Raw genomic sequence first — 16,939 nt, 5'->3', positions numbered from 1 at the left:
TGATGGCAATTCCAGCAAAGGATTTTGCAGTGTTAACAGTGGAAGAGATGCTGGGAGAACTGTGTGAGGTCCCAAGGTGCCTACTTTGAAAGAAACTAATGTGTCATCATCTTATGTACAATGCTTCTTATATCCTGTATCTTCAATAAATGCCTCTATTTTTCATACTACATGGCTGGATGCTTTCTGGACAGACCTTGTATACCTTTGTTTTTATTAGATTAACAAAAATATATTTTTGGTGTGCTACAGAATTTTAGTAATTGGTTTATGGGTGCCACTGGTTTACCCAATTGGTTTATGGGTAAAAGATTGAAAATCAGTGATATGTTGACTCCTAATAAATAATCAGAAAATGTTAGCATAACTGGTACTATTCATATAGTTATTACTTTTGATTCATCATTATCCTCACTCTCATGCCCACCTTCATTTTCCTTTCCTGGCAAATCCCTTCAGTGTGGGGTTTATTGTCTTGTATGAACGGAGTCTTTCCTAATTCTCATGCAGAATTCATCCCTCTCTCCCTCCCTTATAATATTTTTAATAACAGTCTCATGATGAGAGGCACTGTGTTGGACCAATAAAAAATGACCACCACAGCAGATTCGCTGCCCTCATCCTCAACACCTTTATCCCTAAACTCTTTCTGGTTTCCCCTTGGAATCTCACATGTCCTATCCATAAGGACTAACTGACCCCTCATGTTATTTCTGCAGATCTAGACAGTGTAGTGCCTGCCATTCTCCTTTGACCACCCTCGCCCACCTATGGGAGAGTCTATCTCCATCATGACTTTTCCCATTCGAGTCAGATGCTCAGCTCTGATAGCAGTCAGTGTATGTGGCTTTATTGTATTATACAAGATCGTCTGTTTATGTTGAATTATCTGCTTACATAATTATCTTCCCTACTACACTGTGAGCTCCAGAGAACTTTTGCATGTTTGTAACCATAGAATATAATGTGTTGGCTACAAAGCAGGCAGTCATTACAGTTTCCTTTTTGAATGAATGAATGAGTATGTATGAGTTGGGATAATCAGCTATCATCTTCTATGGATAAAATCTGTTGCATTAATAGAGCTGTTACATGTAGGAGGCAGTGCAATTTGGCAGAAATACCCTGAAGTAGGATTAAAAAGATGAATTCTTTGACCTAGGCAAACCACCTCTCTCTACCTTGGTTCTCTGAGTTGTTACGGAAAATATGAGATACTACTTTGTCCATTGAACAATTCTTAACAGATGTAAACTGAACAGTTTATGGAAAATAAGAGTTCTGGAAAATAAGCAAATTTTATTACAACTGTTGTGCTTTGGTATAATTTATCTTTGTTTTACAAATTTCTATGATAGTTGAAATTTATAAGGAAAGATAAGTAACCATAAGTCAGCTTGTCGTGTAACAGGACAAGTATTTGAAAAATAATAAGCATAATTTAAAATTCTTATTTTAGGGTCTCATAATTTATGATTTTTTGTTTTTGAACTTTTATTGAATTTATTGGGGTGACCTTAGTTAATAAAATTATATAGGTTTCAGGTGTACAATTCTATAATACATCATCTGTATATGGTATTGTATGTCCACTACCCAAAGTCAAGTCTCCTTCCATCATCATTTATCTTCCCCTTTATTCTTTTGTACCTCCCCCAACTCCACTTTGCCTCTGGTAATCACCATACTGCTCTTTGTGTCTGTGAGGGTGTTTGGTTTTTGTTTTGCATAATCCTTCACCTTTTTCACCCAGTCCCCCAGCCTCTCAGTTCCCTCCCCTAATATCTACCGGTCTGGTCTCCGGTCTGGTCTCCGTATCTGTAGTCTTTTTGTCTCTGAGACTTTTTGTACGTGTTTTATTTCATTACCTCTCACAGCTTGAATTTTAGATTCATCCATTTTATTCTTTTTAAGTTTTAGATGTAATTTTACTTTCATTATTTTAATGCTTTAAAAAAATATTTTCCTGTTCCTTGTATTTTAGTAAGTCTGGTTGAGTAAAACAATGGATACTGTATACACAATGGTCTTGAAAGATAGTCTTTGTTGTTGTTTTTTTAATGCAAAAATCAGTTTTTTTTTACTAACTGGTAATAACTTATGTGTGCCATTTGAAAAGCTATTTAACATCTTTGTGATTTACTTTCAATATCTATAAAATTGGGATAATAACATCTCATAGAGGTGTTGATATAATTACATGAGGTAAATATCTGTAAATAGCTTAAAATTGTTTTCTGTACATAGTAAATGCTCAGTAGTTGATTTTAGTTGTTACTGTTAATGATGCTACTGATAACATACCAATGTTTCTTTTCAACCTTTTTCATATGTGCCTACATGTTCATTTTAACCCTGGTGTAGCACTGGGAGCATTAATTTTTTATTTCTACCCAAAATTTTTCTGTTATTTTTTCCCAACTTATCATAGCAATTTGATTTTTTTTCTGAAGCTCAATTGAACTTTATGGATAATGGATAATGGACAGTAATTGATGTATAACTATTCAATGCAGAATTGAATGACAACAATAAAATGTCAAAAGTCTTTTCAAGTAATATACTTTAAGAAATACATGTCAGAGCTCTTATTTTACTCACTGGAAACATTAGTTTAATGGAGATTCAAGCTCATCAAAGTTAATTTGTTTACCTGCCATCATATTCTACTTGACTATTAAAGTTTCACTTTTTACATTTGCAATGATTTCCACATTTTCTGATATTTCTATCAGGTGCTTACAGTGTAATTTTTAGTCTAGAAATTTAGGAGATAGTTTGAAGTAACTTTTAGTGGATGATATCTTTAAAAGCAGTTTATTATGATTTTAAGGTGATTTTGACAGATGACAGGCTTTCTTTAGGAAAATAAATCACTTGCTTTTTTTTTTTTTTTTTACCACATTAAATTTGCAATTAATGGTGGTAAGTGTTTAGTACATGGGAAGAAATGTTACAAGTAGCAGAGTCTAGTTTATACAAAGCTTTTTCTGTATATATTCTTCCACTTAGAGCTGTTGTATACATTAAACTTCTAAGATTTTAGTCACTATCTGCTGAAATTTTAAATTTGAGGCATATTATGTTTATACCAAAAGAACACAACTGAAATTATGTGATTATCTAATTAAATCAGTTTCACAGTATTCACTGTTTCACAGTAAAAGTTGCTCTGTGGTATCAGTCATTTTAAACTACATAATCAAAGTTTCACAAACCACATCATGTCTGACTTACTAAAGCTTTAGTTTCTAAAAATCTAAGTAGTTATAGTAGTAGAAATTGAAGCTCTGCATATTCATAGTTCACCAAAATTTCAGTTATTAGAACTAAGATCTTATTTTCTTAGCCATTCTATTTAAATATCTTATTTTGGTCATAAAGATAATTATGCACCTATCCTTATCTTATTCCTTAAGGTTTCTGCTGTAATTGGTCTAATCATTTCCACCTGTGTTTTTAAGTTTCCAAGTTTTATTAGGCAAATTTTGTAATGACCTTAGAAGGTTTGTATGTTATTTTGAATAATTAGCCTTGAGGAAAAAGATGTAATTACTATATAGAGAAGTACATTGAGTTTTAAGATTCTTAGAGCATTAGCAGTGTATTTTCAAGGAACCAAAGAGTTGATAGTACTGATGTTTTATGGCTGATTTCATTCAAAAGTAATGATTTTCCTTCTTGATGGAAATGTATGACTATTTTTGTCTGATCAGATAGGGTCACTGTCATTAAGGAAAGGACAAAGGTGTTCCTGAAGAAATTATTAAGAATTGAAAAGAGAAGTGGGAAGAGGGAGTGTGTGGGAGTGGGGAAGAGTCCAGGGAGGGGTAGGAGTTAACTCAGATGATAAGTTTGCTGTGTTCTAGAGAGCCCCAGAGAGAAGGGGAGAGGGTGGTGGGAAAGAGATTAGGGTGAGCAGTACTCACTACACTCAGGAAGATACTTCTGGCACATGGCAACCTTTTTATTATTTGGAGCCTTTTAGGTGTGTGGATCAAAAGGAAGAGATTGTATACTAGTTAATTATATCAACAGGGAATGTTCACAACTTAAAAAAAGCAATGATTATGCTTTCATGCCACTTAGGGAACACCTTTTTAATGAATGATATCAAAATACTAATGTACTAGACATACTTAACATTTTATTTTTTATTTTCTTATTTTCTGTGTTTATGTCTCCCTGTTAAGATCTGAAATGTAGAGATGATAAGATCCAAATGTGCCATGTTAAAATGTATCATTAATTATCATGGGTACCTTGAAAATAAAAGACTAACAAATATTAATTAATTTGATTTAAGGGACCAGTCTAAACTTTTGCCAGTTCATAACTTCAGTTTGTTTCTTTTCATAAGTTTCACAGGAGAATTTACAAGGGGATCCCACTCCAGCTCCGAGGTGAAGTCTGGGCTCTGCTTCTTGAGATCCCTAAAATGAAAGAAGAAACAAGGGACCTTTATAGTGTGAGTATCTGAAGCCAGCGTGTTATTTTGAAATGCAAAAGTAAAATCCATTTCTTTTAGCATTCAAGGTGTTGAGAGATATTCATATAACCACTTAAAATTATATTAAAATGATATAACATTGGGTTTATAGGCCTGTTACTTGTTTTCTTGATTGTTTTGTTTATTGAAGTCTCCTTCCTAAATTTAAAACAAGTACTTCAGTGGAAATGTTAGTAAGTATGAAATGCTTTTCAAATACTTAAAATGATCAATCAGTGTTGAGCCATACTCATAAGAAAAATTGACTGAGACCTGATTGTAACTTCTTGTTTGCAATGTAATATTAATAGACTTACAGGGTCACTTTTAGTTACGGAAAAATAATAGCAGAATTCAATTTATCCAACAACTGCCTGTGTATGATTGGCTGTTTTTTCTAAACATGAAAAAGAATTTTTTTTTAGGGTTATTAGGGTATCTCTAGGTTTTATTATTTCTTAATACAGAGCTAAACTGTAATCAGTAATGCATTCCTCAAATTACCTCATGCATTAAATTTACTTCTCTGTCAGCTATATTACTTCAAAACCTAAATTTTATATCAGTCTTTAAAAGGGGTAAGACACATGTCTGAGAATCAGTTTGAAATATGTTACTCAGAAAATGTATATAAGTAGAATAAATTAGAATAGATGGAACAAAGAAAAACTATTTAAACCAAATTTAGTTATAAAAAGGGGTTTTGGAATTCTCTTTTGATATTTTCATTGTAATATATGTAAAATTTCATCGAGATGAAGGTAATACTCATTAATTTAAAGAATTACTCATTTTGTATAACTAATAGATTTTCAAAATTAGCTGATTGGACCCTACACATACTCTAAGTTTATTTTCATGGTTTTAGAGTTTCAAATTATTTTAGACTGTTGATTAAGTGTTTGGTTGTAGTCATAGTTGGACAGCCAGTGTTAAAAATGATGCCTGAGAGAACATGCAGAATTTAACCTAGCGCCTCCTAAGTGTGCCCAGCCTGTGGTCCGTGCTCAGTAAATATTAGCATGCCGTGTGTACTTCCTAGGCCTGACAAAGTACCACAGACTGAATGGCTTAAAATATTGGAAATTTATTCTCTCACAATTGTGGGAGATACAGCCTGAAATCAAGGTGTCAGTGGGACCCTGCTGTCTCCCAAGGCTCTAAGGAAGAACCCTTCCTTGATGCTCCCTAGACTCTGGTGGTTGCCAGCAGTCTTTGGTGTGCTTGACTTGTCTCTGCATCACTCTGATTTCTGTCTTCACCTTCACATGGCTTCTTCCCTGTGTGTTTTCTCTGTGTTTGTTCTTATAAGGACACCTGCCATTGGATTTAGAGCCAACCCTAATCCAGTGTGACCTCATCTTAATTTTATTAAATCTTCAGACCCCATTTCCAAACTCATAGTCATAGTTTCTAGGTAAACAAGAATTTTAGAGAGAGACTGTTGAACCCAGTATATATGTGCTAATATTAGAACTGTGGTTTCCCGTTATATATATTAGTCCTTTTCTACATGGAATAAGATTTTTTTCCATTGACTGGTTAATATGAGAGGACCATTTAGTAAAAACCAATCATACAATAACAACAATAAGAGAAATGGATTGCTCACCGAGACTTTCAAGCTACCATTTTCAACACTATCATAAACATTATTTTTACTCTTTGAGTTTCCCCCAGCATCATTATTCAGTGACTTGCTCACCAAGACTTTCAAGCTTATAATTTTCAACACTATTATAAACATTTTTTTACTCTGAGTTTCCCCAGCATTGTTATTTAACCAAGACTTCCTTTCTTAGTCAGTCTTTCTTCCTCTCCCTTTGTAAAAGTCATGTAAATTGTTCTATTCAAGTTGGAAATTTAGTAGAAATAAATTTTCTACTAAACCTACTTTTCTTAACCTTCTAAAGTTTTTCTCAGATTGTCAAATTGTCCTGACTCCTGACCTGGTGTTCTCATCTGTTCTCCTATTCTTTTAGTTGTATCTCATCATTAGTGATGCTGTATCCTGTAGCTGGGAGAGGTTCAGCCAGTAGAGGTTAGCAACATCATCTACAGTCTTAGTGGGGCTTAATAATCTTATAGGCCAAACTCACAGTGCTAATTTTCCTTTAAATGCTTCCACAGTACTTCTGCCCTCAGTTTTATAGGTTCATTATTTACTATTTCTTTTAAATAAGATGGTTATTCTTATATTATTGTGACAATCATGAATCTCAACCCACCCAGTCTCAGAGATGACTGGAGAAGCTGCTGATCTCTTTTCATTCAGATAAGAAATGTGGTTGGTTTCTTGTGCTCTGCACATTAACATGTAAATAGTCTAAGGCATAAACAGTCTTTCTGACCATTTTATTTTCTGACTCAACTTTGTGTCTATCATGAAGTCATTTTTTTATGTTGGATTTTCTTCTAGAGAAGATGATATTATAGATGTGTTTAGGTGTTTTTCTCCCTTTATTACTAAATTTTAATATTTTAAAGTCTTTTATCATGTATTATCAATCATTTTCTTTCTGTTTTTTTGACATCTTATCTTTTACCAAGAGGCCGATGAGCAACAATGGAACCTTTTTTACTCTACCCATTATCCTTTCCCCCCAGATATTTAAAGAATAAATATATAAAGATTATTATTTTTTAATTTAATTTTTTGTAATGTATTCTGGACCAACTTATATAAGAAGTAGCATAGAATAACATTTAAGTGGTTGTATGATTCCAGTGTAGTACTGTAAGTATCCTCCTCCATCTTTGGAACTCTGAAGTGTACCATAGTTACTTTTTCTGTTTTAAAAAGTTACAGAAGCTGCTTTTCTCTAAGCTGTACCTCAAAACACAAAACTACACATGGAAAACACTTAACATAAACACACATATCCGAGATAGCCCTCATCTTTTCACTGTTAAGTCAGGAATTGACAGTAATATTTAGCAGAAATATATATTACCAGCACATGGTAGATGGGTCGATATAACATATGTATATAGATGCTTAATTATACTTAAGCATGGGAAAGTATAAATTATATAAATTTTAATCTCCCATCTGGTTAAACATGGATAATTAAACATAGCCAATTAGTGTCCCTAAATTGTGAATGTCACTAGAGTAACAGCAGAGAGTATTTTAAAGGGCATACCTTAAGGAAGAGAAAATAGGAGAAGAAATTAAGAGCTGCCAATTTTTAGAAACCAGAATTCAGACAAATACTTACTAATCTTAGCGAACATGAGAAAAGTAATTGTAGTAGCGAGAAATTGGAGAAGCACCTGATTTTTATCTCAAAATCTCCAGAAGCCTTGGTAATTGCCAGTTCCAGGAACCTTTGGAACAAAAGTGAACAAGTCTGCTGCAGAAGCAGTGAGACCCCCTCGGTGCCTCCCCACCCTGGCAGGAGACTGGAGGTTTGCTGTTTGGAGAGGGTAGAACCAGAGGGCCTCTGGGCGGGAGAGAACATGGACACTGCCCAGGGTGGGGCTGCTGTAATGAAAGCACAGAAGAATTGAATACCCTGAATTTGAGGCGTTGCAGTCTTTCCCTCTACTCCACTCTCAGAATATGGGCAGCTGGGGCCTGTCTTTTTGACAGGAGAGCAGAAGAGCCTTCTCTGGAGAATCTGACCAGCCTAAGAAAATAAACCCAAGTGAAACTGCCCAGCCTGTGAAGACATAGTTGGGAATCCCCACCTCTCCACACAGAGTTTCCACCAGCTTTTGGTCACCTACTTTTAAATATAAGCAGACAATGAAGTATCACTATTCATTTGAGGAAAATGAGCTAATATGAAAGACAAATGAGAATGAATGGAAAAAAGCAACTTATAAGAAACAGAAAAAAAAAACTATAATATCTTCAGAGAGATAAAAATAGACATTGCATCCATAAAACAAGTATAGAATGCTATAAAAAGGAACATTTGAGAAAAACAAAGAGCTTATGAATATAAAAATGATAATAGAAATGAAAGATCCTAGAGGAGGGTTTGAAAATAACAATTGATTTCCCAGAAAATAGATTATAAAGTCAAAGAGATTAAAATAATAGAGAAAATATAAGAAAATTAAATGACAGCCCAGGAGATCCCACACTGTAATAATAAGAGTTCCGGAAAGAGATAATGGGAATGTGGGGGGGGGGGGCTGGAGAAATCAACAAATGAATTATGAAAATTTCTCAGAACTGAGAGATGTATGAGGTTTTAAGATTGAAAAGATCCATCAAGTGTCCAACCCTGTGGATAAAAACAGATCCAAACAAAGCAGAAATGTGAAGTTTCAGACACAGAAAAAGAAACTCCTATAAGGTTCTAGAGATAAAAAATACAAACTTCCTGTAGAGAAGCAGGGCTTAGAATGCAAACATCAGAAGTTAGAAGACAGTGAAGGCAGCACTTTTTGAGCAAACACATTTTCTGACTCAAAATTCAAAATAGTCAAGTAGTTAAGACAGTAGCTATCAGATATTTAGAGTTTCAAACATGTATCTTCTATACACCCTTTCAGAGGAGCTGCTGGAGCATATGCTCCTTCAGAACAAGGAAATAAACCAGGGAAGATGTGAAATTCAGGGAACAGGAGACCCAAGCAAAGGTTGGCCTTGCTAAGGGTGAAGGTAGACCCCAAGACACCAGCTGTGTGGCCACCCAAACTAAAACAGGTCAGAAGGCTCTGGGAGCTATGTCTGCAAGAAGTGGAAATGGAGAGAATACCCCTTCGATTTCAACGTCTCCAGAGGACATTTATGCAACTTAAAGACTGAATTAACAACTATATAGAAAATAAGCAAATCAAGAAATAATGCAATGATTAGCTCCAAGGAAGACAAAAATATTGTGTTGGAAAGAAAAAAAATCATAGTGAACTGTATGACTCGGCTGTGAAGAGGTTTTACATGGTCCTAGCAATGCAAACTCCAAAAAGTTCTCTATCCAAAATTGAAACCTACCTCTGTTGATAAGAGTTGAAAAAAAGAGGTAATGGGAAAAGGGAGGAAACGTGAGGAGGAGAGATGGGGCATGAGTGGGAGAGAACCTTTTCACTGTGCGCCTTTTTATGTTGTTTTCATGTTTGAACCATGGGAATGATTTTCCTAAACCAAAATATCTTTTAAATGAGAATTATTATACTACTTTTCGTAGATTTTTCAACAGCTGATTTCCATAAAAATGTGCTTTCTTCCCCTCTTTTTTCTCTCCAGAAATTAAAGCACAGAGCACGTGGTTGTTCTCCTGATATCAGACAAATAGACCTTGATGTCAACCGCACATTTAGGGACCATATTATGTTTAGAGACAGATACGGTGTTAAGTAAGTAAACTTTAATATTATTCAATGTAGACAGCATTTATAAATAGTCTCTATCAAATCTTTATTAACTTAAAATGTGAGTGTTGTGTGTCTCATAAACACTAATCTTCATTCAGGTCCTAAAGGTTTAAACTTTTGCAGATCATTTAGTTCATGTTGTATGAAACTTAGGTTCACATTTAACTTAACATTTTAATTTTTTGACATAGTTGGTGCTTAAAATTGGTAAAGAATCATTTTATGATTTGTAAATTCTTAAAAATATGGTAGATACTTTATTCAAAGTCTTAGAAAAGAGACGAGAGATTGTGTTGCCTTTCAAGAATTTTGTCAGTGATAAATAACATCCCTATAAACTTGACCCCATGCGCACACAAAACAAAAAAAGTGGGAAATGAATGAATTGAATGACTATGACAATTTATGAATGAAAGGTATAGTTTTGCTGACCTCTGTATTGGTTAGGGTTCAACCAGAGAAACAGAAACCAGTAAGAGTGTATACTAAAGAGAATCATTGTGAGGAATTGGCTTACACAATGGCGAGGGCTGACTAGGCAATCTGGGGTCCACAGAGCAGGCTGGGCCTCCTGGGTGTGAGCTGAAGCTGCTGGCCTAATGGGAACTTCTTAAGGGAAGCCACAGATCTGCTGTTACAGCCTTTTAAATGATTGAATCAGGCCCACCCAGATTGTCTAGGATGATCTCCCTTACTTAAAGTCAACTGGTTATGGATTTTAATCACATGTACAAAACATCTCCTTTATAGCAGCACCTAGACTAGTGTTGGAGTAACTGGGTATTGTAGCTGAGCCAGGTTGGCACAGTTGACCATCACAGTCAACCTGTGTTGATTTAATTTCTAAATAAAGTCAGTAACAAAGTTATACTTGGGTCTAACTGTCCTGTTTATGACTGATTATGTTAACCCTTTTTGCCCAAAAGGATGCATGTTCACTATTCTGCTTTGATATTCTTTAAGCTAATTACTGTGCTTTAAAGTTAACTGTTGTTAAAAGATCTCATATAAGATGATTAGGGAAAAGAGAAGGGAGAAAACAAAATATTTTAACATATATGTAAACATATATCAGAATAAGGAAGAAGTACTCCATTGTAGTCATCATTTCTGCAACTGGGCATGTGGTCATGGCTGGTTTATAACTCTCTTTCTGCTCCTCATTGTGTATTTCCTTTGCCTTCAAGCAAGTACCTCCGTTGATTGTGGTTTGTACCTGTTAGGGGTGACCTAAACCTCTATTTCTAAAGGATCTGGACCATTAACAATCCAGCCTGAATTGGATCGTTACAGTGGTTTTGGTAATGCTAAGAGATACCTTAAATGTTTTCCTATATTTTAGACTTACGCTTCCTTGTGTCCATCATCTAGTAGTAACTCAGTTTCCCCTTAATAATCAGTATCAACTACCCTTGCCAATATAGTCACCACTTCTTTCCTGTTAATTCAGAGACGAGGAGCCCAAAGTGTCTGGGTGGCAATGTCAACTTCCAGTTCAGGGGAATCACTGTTGTGTCTCCTTGTGGAAGCCTTCCTCTCTTTGAAACTAGTATCTCCAGACTGCCAGAGAGCCTCAGGTTGATGGGAAGGGAAACAAACATTTTGCTAGTAGAGTAGCAGAGATGGTACTGGTAGAGCCCTTCCCATTTCCGCTGCTTCAGCATTGGACCCCTGACTCCTGGCTGTGGGAGAGACAGCACTGTGTATCGGAGGCCGATTTAGAGCGTATTCAGCCTCCTGGAGAAGGTTGACCCGGCCGTGTGGGTATTGCACATAGCTCCCTCCCATGGTTCTGTCAAGCCAGTTGCTCCAACAAAAGAGGGCAACACATTTAAGAAACTGTGAAGCCTTTTGTATTTTTTGGTATAAATTCTTTCCACAAAATGAATGTTATATAATGACAACTTTATACCATATAAAATATTGTTAAAATTTGAGCGTGGGATCATTTCTTTATTATAACAGTAACTTTATTTGGATTATCTATTTATTTTCAGTCAACCTGTTTTTTTCAAGTTTATAATTTTTAAAATGTGTGAAATAACTAAGCTGTATTCAATACAAATTTTCTTTTCTCTAGGCAACAATCCCTGTTCCATGTTCTTGCTGCATATTCTATTTATAACACGGTAAGTTGGAGGATGCCTGCCCCAAGCTTTCTGAGGTGTATTCTGAGGAATGGGGGAAGCTTTCAGCACTCCCTTCCTCTCAGGGCCCTTTTGGGCTGAGTTTCTTCATCTCAGGACTAGATGATATCCACGTTCTTTGAGCTCTGTGGATTTCTTACAGTAACCCTGGCTCGTAGAGCAAAGCTGATTTAGAAGTGGGAAAAACCACAGCGTGTCAGTGAATCTCACTTTTCCCTCTTCCTCCAGACTGTTTGTTTTATTATTCTGATGTTGTTGTTTGTTTTGATTTTATTTTATGGAAATAGGACTGGGAATGAGCAGAGCTAGAAGGATAGGAAGTTGGTAGCTTGATTAATTTTTGCTTTGCTTTTTATCCATTCAGTGAGGTTTAACTAGGATATTACCTGTACCTGCTTGCTATTCCCATGAGCAGGCTAAGACTAACCTTTCTGATAATGGAACATTTTTTTTAGATATTTATTATTCTGGTGGGGGGAGATGATAATTTGGGGAAAGATCAACTAGAATTGAGTGTAATTTGGATGTTAAATAAAAGCTTGTTGACTAGGGTTCAGGGAGGACAACCTTGAACCTTGAGATATGTAATTTCTATTGTAACAAAAAGCTTTCAGTTACAAGGGAGAGAAATTCTCCAACTAGGGCAAGTTAAAAAGGAGCATAATAAAGGGACTTCTCATAGAAGCAATAGTTGGGCCTCATGGGAGTTGGAGCTGAAGAGTAAGAAGCCTTCAGTGAGAAAGAGCTACACTTTTTATCTCTTCCACTTGGGCCACATCTGACTCAGTAAGCTGTTTATTCCAGTATTTCTCCAGATTGCTTTTTTTGCCTACTTAGCAATTTTTCCACGGCTAAAAGTGTACCCATAGGCTCACCGTGACCACTCTATTCAAGTACACATCACCATCTGATTCCAGTCTCTGGGGCTTTATTCAGATTTCCTAGAAAGAGTTTCTGATTAGCCAGTGCAGCCAGTTAATTGTTCCCCTGGGGTGAGGTGTCCTCTTCTGCTCCATGAGCTTTGGTTCACATGCCACCAACACGAATGTCTAAGGCCACATTATAAGCAGGGAACATGGGAAAAATTGGCAGTCCTCAGGGGCATAGGTTGGATGTGTGTCTGCAAATGCATGTATGTAAAGGTCCAGAAATCTAGAGAAGGCCAGACCGTGAATTGGCACTGTAGGAGGAGAGAGATTTGCTAGCATCTGCATGAAGAAGAGGGATATTGAGCTGAGAAGCATAGATAAAAAAAGAAAAAAAACCTGTAAGTGCTCTTTACAGAGGGTGTAACAGTTGAACAGGGGGGAATAAAAATACATTTATGTTTAGGTTTTGTTCACACCTGTATATTTATTCTTGAACACAATCTTATTCCTTTATAGAATGTGGCTCAATGCTATGAAGATTTTAATATTTTTCTGTAGAATTCCTTATTCAATAATGTATTTAGGCACTTTCTGATTATTTTGTAAGTCAGGTTTTTTTACACGTGCAAATGCATATAATTTGATCGTAAAGCCCTTGGTTTCTGTGCTCTCATCTACTCTTCAGGAAGTTGGCTACTGTCAGGGGATGAGCCAGATTACAGCTTTACTCCTTATGTATATGAATGAAGAGGATGCCTTCTGGGCCCTGGTCAAACTCTTCTCAGGCCCCAAGCATGCCATGCACGGTAAGAAAGCCACATAGTTTATCATAAACAATAAGCAGGAGAGGGAGAAAAAAGTCAAACTGTAGAAGATGCTTGGTAGAGTTAAGTACAAAAACTTACTGTCTAGGGGCTCGTTCTGTTAATTACTGTTTGTTACAAATGTTTTGTTTCATTCTCCTTTATTGAACTGGAATGAATTTTTCTGTTCACATTTATATTCCTTTGTGTTTGCCCCAGAGTATATTGTTGGCATTTAAAAATTGTTTTCTTACTTGTCCCTATAATCAGAAGAGACTAATTTAGGTTTGGAGCAATTTTAGGAAAAGCTGTATTATTGGAAGAAAAAAGAGATGCCTTTTGATCAAAACTTTTAGGGTTATGTGATTATCATTTCAGTAAACTGTTTATTATTGATTGGATATTGTTGTATATAACTCTTTATCAAAGAATATTCATTGAAAAATGATGCTCAAGGTATTTAAAGAAAAGGTACGTAATAAAGTATTTTCGTATTACAAGTGTGTGTTTTAGTTCTTTCAGCCTTAAAATAGATTCCATTTTACATAAAAGGCTGATAACACATCCTGGGCACTTTTTTGGTGTTCAGATTAGAAGATTGACTTTAATAACCATGTCCTTCTATTGCCCAAGCATATGTAATAAACTTTGTTTAAGACTTTGGATTACAACTTATCTTGGAAATGAAAGTGACATTTGTCCATATAATGCAAAATTATTTTCCCAGTGCCATTTATGTGATAATACCAAAGTAAAACCAAAATCTAGCACTAATTTCTGTAAGAATGGATCATGTAAGCTCTATGAATATTTAAACTTTATATTGTGGGGAACCTGTAACATGTTTAAAGTGATGTTTTTATATTTCAAAATCATGACCTTCTATAGTTTATAGATATTAAATGTCACATTCTTACCTTGTGGTTTTTTTCCCAGGGGGGAGTATTTTGTGTGTGTGTGTGGTCTGTGTGTGTGTGCAAAAATGTGCATGCATGTGTGTTAGCATTTAGCTGTCTCAGTGTTCCTTGTGAATTTTTTAAAATAAATATTGTCTTCATTATAACTGTTTCTGGACACTTTGCACCTCACTAATAGACTCTAAAAGTATGACATGTTACAGTGAATTTCCATCTAGTAGACAGTATCATTTAAAAAGCATCTCGAGAAAAAATAACTCTGCCTTATATCAATTTTTATTTTGCTTTACCTTGGGGTGATATTGCTGATATATGTTTAAGTACATGGGCTGTTGTATTTTAAGTATATGTAATTATGTAGGAGACTGCTCAACTTCAGAAAAGTCATTTTTTTGCATTTCATATATGAAAGTTTCACATATAAATATAAACAGTAAAGTGAGGGCTGAAGAAAATGAGATTTAAAATATCAAGTCTGGGATGTCACTGAAAAGTGAAGAAAGATTAGGTGCCTTAGCTAGTATTTATTATGACAGGCATTGCCTTGTTTTAAAATTAGACTTCTTGAAATTCTTCCAGTTCCCATTATTATCAAGTTGACCATGAAAGTGGCACATAAAGAGATGTGGATTTTCTTTTATGAAATCATTTCACTGGAAAATATTACTAAGGGAGGAATAGAATCTCTGTGCAAATTTTTATATACATCTTAGAAAACTGAGAAGTAGTTAAGAAATAGCCCTTCTCCAAAGATTACAAAGCAGTGTTTCCCAATAGGATGTGAGGAACATAGTTTCACTTTTAGGAAACAGATGTGGGTTTTTTTGTTTTTGTTTTTGTTTTTTTGCAGGGGCGGGTAGGTCTCCAAATCAAATAAGTCTAGAAGACCAAGTTAAACAAAGAAAAATGTTTCTTTATAAAACAACTTAGAAACCTTAAGAAGCTCATATGCATCGTGAATATCCAAGAAGGATAGATATAATGTAGAGCATTTTCCCTGGATTTTTTTAAAACATAGAACATCTATTAACATCTTTCAAAGTTATATAGAATCCAGGTTGTCAAAATAGAAATATGGAAAAACTGTAAATCTATTAAGTATATATCCTTTTTAATGGATTGTATAGAATGTCTGAAAGGAAACCTGTGACTAGAAATAGATATAAAGTTCCATGAATTAAATACACAAAATTAATACTGAATTACTATTCACTGAATTACAATTAGTTGTAGCCTAGAAATCTTATACATTATATTGTATAATCAGTTGGGGTAAAACCATTTCTGATGTAACACTGATCACATAGTATATTTTAACCGATACTAAATATCACTTATAGAAAGGATTAAAAAAAGAGATAAAAACTTTGAAAGCATGATATTAATTAAATTTTTAGAGGGAACCTGAAAAAAGTAATAAATGTTTGTTATATAATATATTAACAGTAAAACGCAATGATACAAATCAGGATATGACCTGATACTTTAAGAGAAGAGGTAATCTTGATAAATGGCTTGTTTCCATTTTTCCTTGGCCTCTTAGTTTTCCTTTCAATAAAGAAATATTCTTTTATACTCTTATAAGATTATAGGAGATCTTTAGAAAACAAATATTAGACTACAGATTTTATTAACCAAAGCTCATACACAATTATTTTCTGTGTGGGGGGAGGAAAAGTACTTAGTAACTCCTGGATTTAGTTTTTGTTGTTGTTTTTGGCAGTTAAAAATGAAAGCAATGTTGCATTTTAAAATAGGGATTTTTTATTAGTCTTGTTTTTAAAATATTTTTTATGTTTGTATTCTAGGCTTTTTTGTCCATGGTTTTCCTAAGCTCTTGAGGTTTCAAGAACATCATGAAAAAATACTGAATAAATTTCTGTCCAAGCTCAAGCAACACTTGGTAGGTAGATATGACATTGACTTAAACCCACCTACATCAAGAATAAAGCTAGAACCCTGGCTGGTATAACTCAGTGGATTGAGTCCCGGCCTGCAGACCAAAAGGTTGCTGCTTTGATTCTAGTCAGGGCATGTGCCTGGGTTGCAGGAGATAGGTCCCCGATTGGGAGTGTGCAAGAGGCAACCGATCAATGTTTCTCTCTCACATCAGTGTTTCTTTCCCTCTCTTCCTCTATCCTTTCCCCTCTCTCTCAAAATAAATGAACAAAATCTTTAAAAAAAAGAATAAAGCTAGAATAATTGAGTGCAGCCTTTGATCCCAATTACCATATCGATTTATAGTGTTTTCCATTTCATTTACTATGCAGTTGTTTAAAGAACATTGGATTTTTGAAATTTAATGTTGATAAACTATCATAGCCCTAACTCAGACTTCTTTGATGCTGATATATACAAATAAAATATGTGATATTTTAGTAAA

General features: G+C 34.9%; 1 protein-coding gene across 4 annotated transcripts in view; it reads left to right on the top strand.

Moving 5' to 3' along the window:
* The window catches only part of USP6NL (USP6 N-terminal like), a 188,198-nt gene that overhangs the window by 144,822 nt on the left and 26,437 nt on the right, over nt 1–16,939 (top strand). For all 4 annotated transcript variants that reach the window (XM_037143516.2, XM_053665807.1, XM_037143514.2 and 1 more), the window contains 5 exons: nt 4,361–4,468; nt 9,693–9,802; nt 11,901–11,949; nt 13,522–13,642; nt 16,365–16,459. In XM_037143516.2, coding sequence (XP_036999411.2) covers nt 4,361–4,468; nt 9,693–9,802; nt 11,901–11,949; nt 13,522–13,642; nt 16,365–16,459 — 483 coding nt within the window. The remainder of the gene's footprint in view (nt 1–4,360; nt 4,469–9,692; nt 9,803–11,900; nt 11,950–13,521; nt 13,643–16,364; nt 16,460–16,939) is intronic.

The sequence above is a fragment of the Artibeus jamaicensis genome, unplaced genomic scaffold (assembly GCF_021234435.1).
Source record: "Artibeus jamaicensis isolate MK-2021 breed Jamaican fruit bat unplaced genomic scaffold, CSHL_Jam_final contig_426, whole genome shotgun sequence".
NCBI lineage: Eukaryota > Metazoa > Chordata > Mammalia > Chiroptera > Phyllostomidae > Artibeus > Artibeus jamaicensis.
Note: the sequence above shows the minus strand (reverse complement) of the source record. Positions and strands in the feature narration are given on the sequence as shown.